The sequence below is a fragment of the Rutidosis leptorrhynchoides genome, chromosome 3 (genome assembly GCF_046630445.1).
Source record: "Rutidosis leptorrhynchoides isolate AG116_Rl617_1_P2 chromosome 3, CSIRO_AGI_Rlap_v1, whole genome shotgun sequence".
NCBI lineage: Eukaryota > Viridiplantae > Streptophyta > Magnoliopsida > Asterales > Asteraceae > Rutidosis > Rutidosis leptorrhynchoides.
The window spans coordinates 78178279-78181592 of record NC_092335.1 but is presented as its reverse complement, the minus strand read 5'-3'; the positions used below and the strand labels follow the sequence as shown (position 1 = coordinate 78181592).

At 35.4% G+C, this 3314-nt stretch overlaps 1 protein-coding gene across 1 annotated transcript; it reads right to left on the bottom strand.

Moving 5' to 3' along the window:
- Nucleotides 1-2255: 2255 nt before the first annotated feature.
- LOC139900126 (uncharacterized) lies at nucleotides 2256-2933 on the bottom strand. Its single transcript, XM_071882926.1, has one exon. It carries the CDS (start codon nucleotides 2931-2933, stop codon nucleotides 2256-2258), a length of 678 nt encoding a protein of 225 aa, XP_071739027.1.
- Between the last annotated feature and the right edge of the window lie 381 nt (nucleotides 2934-3314).

Here is a 3314-nt window from a genome sequence, read left to right as displayed (position 1 = left end):
TCAGAATCACTATCATCAGAGGTCTCATCACTTTCAGAATCAACCCTACTAGAGTAACTAGAGAACAATTGCTTGTTCTTCTTAGTAGTAGCTATCAATGCAGCTTCTGGATCTTTAACAACTCTCTTAGCATTGATCTTGTTCTTCAACTGTGATTCTTCAAAGTTTGACAATATGCCAAACAACTCACTTAGTTCATAAGTGTCTATCTTTTCACTGATTACCATTGATGTAATCACAGATTCAAAGTTTGAAGGTAACAGTTCAATGAACTTTTGACACAACACTTGTTGTGTTTTCTCTACACCAACACTTTCAAGATCATTAATCAGAGCCTGGAATCTTGAATGAAGATCACTCAATGATTCTTTAGGCTGAGCAGCAAAATTTTCATAACACCTTATCAGATTCTTTTTCTTCTGAGTCTTAACAACTGTGACACCTTCATAGTCATTAAGCAAGAGATCCCACATAGCTTTTGCAGTTTTAGCATGACTGATCTTCCTGAGAATTGGAACAGTAACACCATTACCTATAATACTTCTTATCTTGCTATCAAGCTTGAACTTTATGGCTTCTGCTTCTGTCCACTTATCTCTTGGTTTTTCACGAAGATAAGCAGGTTGAGCAGAAGCAGTACTTGTAGCAGGAACAGCTTCAACCATTGTACCAGGTATAATAGGTCCTACTGTAAGGACTTGTTCAGCATCTTCATGAATCGAACCAAGAAACCATAGAACTTTTAGTTTCCAGGTTGCAAAGTCTGTGCCATCGAAAATTGGCACTCCTTTACCAGCCATAACTGGAGTTGGGATGGTACTGGAGGACATCTTTGAACAATATATGGATCGTTTTAAGATTACCGAATTGGATTTACACCAAACCCGCTCTGATACCAGTTATTAGTTCACAATAACTTGATTATGAACACTAAACTCTCAATAAACAATAGATACAAATTATATGAACAAAATTGAGAGAACACGAATGATATATAATATGAAAGACAAAGTAATCGTGCTTGAGAGATACAAAATACAATGAACATCGTACCCCTATTTATACAAGGTTAAACCAAATCTCCAAGATTTGGTTTCCAAAACTACTTGACTAAAAGATAGGAAAAGATAAACTAAAACTTATTAATATTCTAAACAAATCAGTGTTTATCTTCTAGAGATAATATCAAATCAAAACGTGATCTTCTAAATATTTATCCAGATCTCCAGAATTCCCATAGCTTCTTTACCAAGTAATTAAACCGTTCACACAAACAGATTCTGCAACTTGCATCTCCAGACTCTAACTTCCAGACTCTAACTTCCTGCAAAACATTTTGACTCATCAGATCTTATTCCAACAGTTACCTCTTGTTGGATGTTGTGAGGCATCGATCCACCTTTCAGCTAGGATGCGACATTCGTCTTCTGTCCAATGAACTTTTTGACCTTTTTTCTTTTTTTCAGGTTCGGGCTCTGTTTTGGGTACGGATTCGTCTTCTTCTTCCGGTTGAATGTTATGTAATTGGTTTTGATGTAGCGGTGTTTACGTATATTGTGTGTTTGACGGACCGTACCCGGGTTGGTAACTTGGAATTGACGTCCCATAACCATATCCTTGTTGGTATAAATATTCATATGCATTTGGGATCGTGGGTCTTCTGGTGACAATGAAAATTGATTCACGAGAGGTCAGAATGGAGAAAAACCCTTTCCGTGTTGCGGGTTAGAAGATGAACCCCTAGGTGAATAAGAAGGTGGAATGGGATTGTTTATTAAGTTGTTGAACATATCATTAGATTGTGAGGATTGAGTTTTGGATTTAGAATTTTTTTTTTAGGCATTATTTTGTATTGAAAATTGTAATAATTGAGATGAGCATGAAACTGATTGTGATCAATACTTATATATGCATAGAGTTTTGAAGTAGTATTAAACTTATAATTAAACCAAGAGTTCTGGCATACATGACACAAGATTCCCACCATGGGATAAGGTTAAAAAAAAATTATGTTGCTTTCAAGATTCCTGATCCTACCATAACGTTCATAGCGATAAGGTTAAAGAAAATATACCATTAGACCAAGATTCCTGGCATACATGACACAAGATTCTTACCATGTATGACATAATATACTGTAATGGATTTCGCAAAGATATTGGCTTGCTATGACAATACATTGAATTTCACTTTTACGATTCGTGATCCACTTTATTCATCTGAATAGAATAAAACATTACATCAAAACAACTACTTTATTCATCTGAATTATCCAAATTATCTTCGGAAGCTAAAGGTTCTTGGCGTAAATTATTACGAGCACGATAATTCGGTGGGAGGTTCCAGATATGTTCGATGAGAGCATTTCGAAGTTGATGATGCACTCTCGAATCTCGTAATTCTTTGTCCATTCGAAGTTGCACTTCAACCCTCTCTCGCCATGATCGTCGTGGTAGGTTATTTGGGTTTCTGAGATAGTCTTCTTCAAGTTCACATATTACTCGTCCATTGTCTTCTGTTATCATGTTATGTAAAATCACATAACAATACATAATTCTTCTTATCTTGTTGATGCTATATGGTCTTGCCGGGTTTTTAATGATACCCCAAAGACCTTGAAGTATTCCGAATGCACGCTCAACATCCTTTCTTGCAGGTTCTTGATATCTCTTGAATTTCATAGACTTTGGTTCAATCGGACATGTAAACGACTTAACAAGTGTCGCCCATTCTGGATAAATTCCGTCTGCAAGGTAATATCCTTTTTTAAATTCAACCCCATTCACGTGATACCTGACTTCGGGCGCCCTATCATGTAGTAAGTCACTGAACAAATCAGATTGATTAAGAACATTGATGTCATTGTTTGAACCCGCTGGTTCAAAGTAAGCATGCCATATCCACAAATCATATGAAGCCACCACTTCAAGCATGATTGTGGGACGCCTGTGATGACCCGGAAATTTCTGATCAAATTTAAACTTTAATCTTTATATGTTTCCGACACGATAAGCAAAATCTGTAATGTTGAGTCTCGAAAGTTTTGAAATCTATAATCATGTAATCAATTACCCTTTGACTATGCCTGACGATTCACGAACATTTATGTGATTATATATATGTATATATAATATATATTTGGTAATTGAAAACGTTAACAAAGTATTAGATATATAATACTTTACATAAACGTGTTTGTTTCGATATTTGTTCAATATAGTTATTGACGGAATTAAAAGATAATATCATATGATTGAATTATCAGATACATTGAATTATGATTACGAGTCTCTGTTATGAGGTCCACATTAATT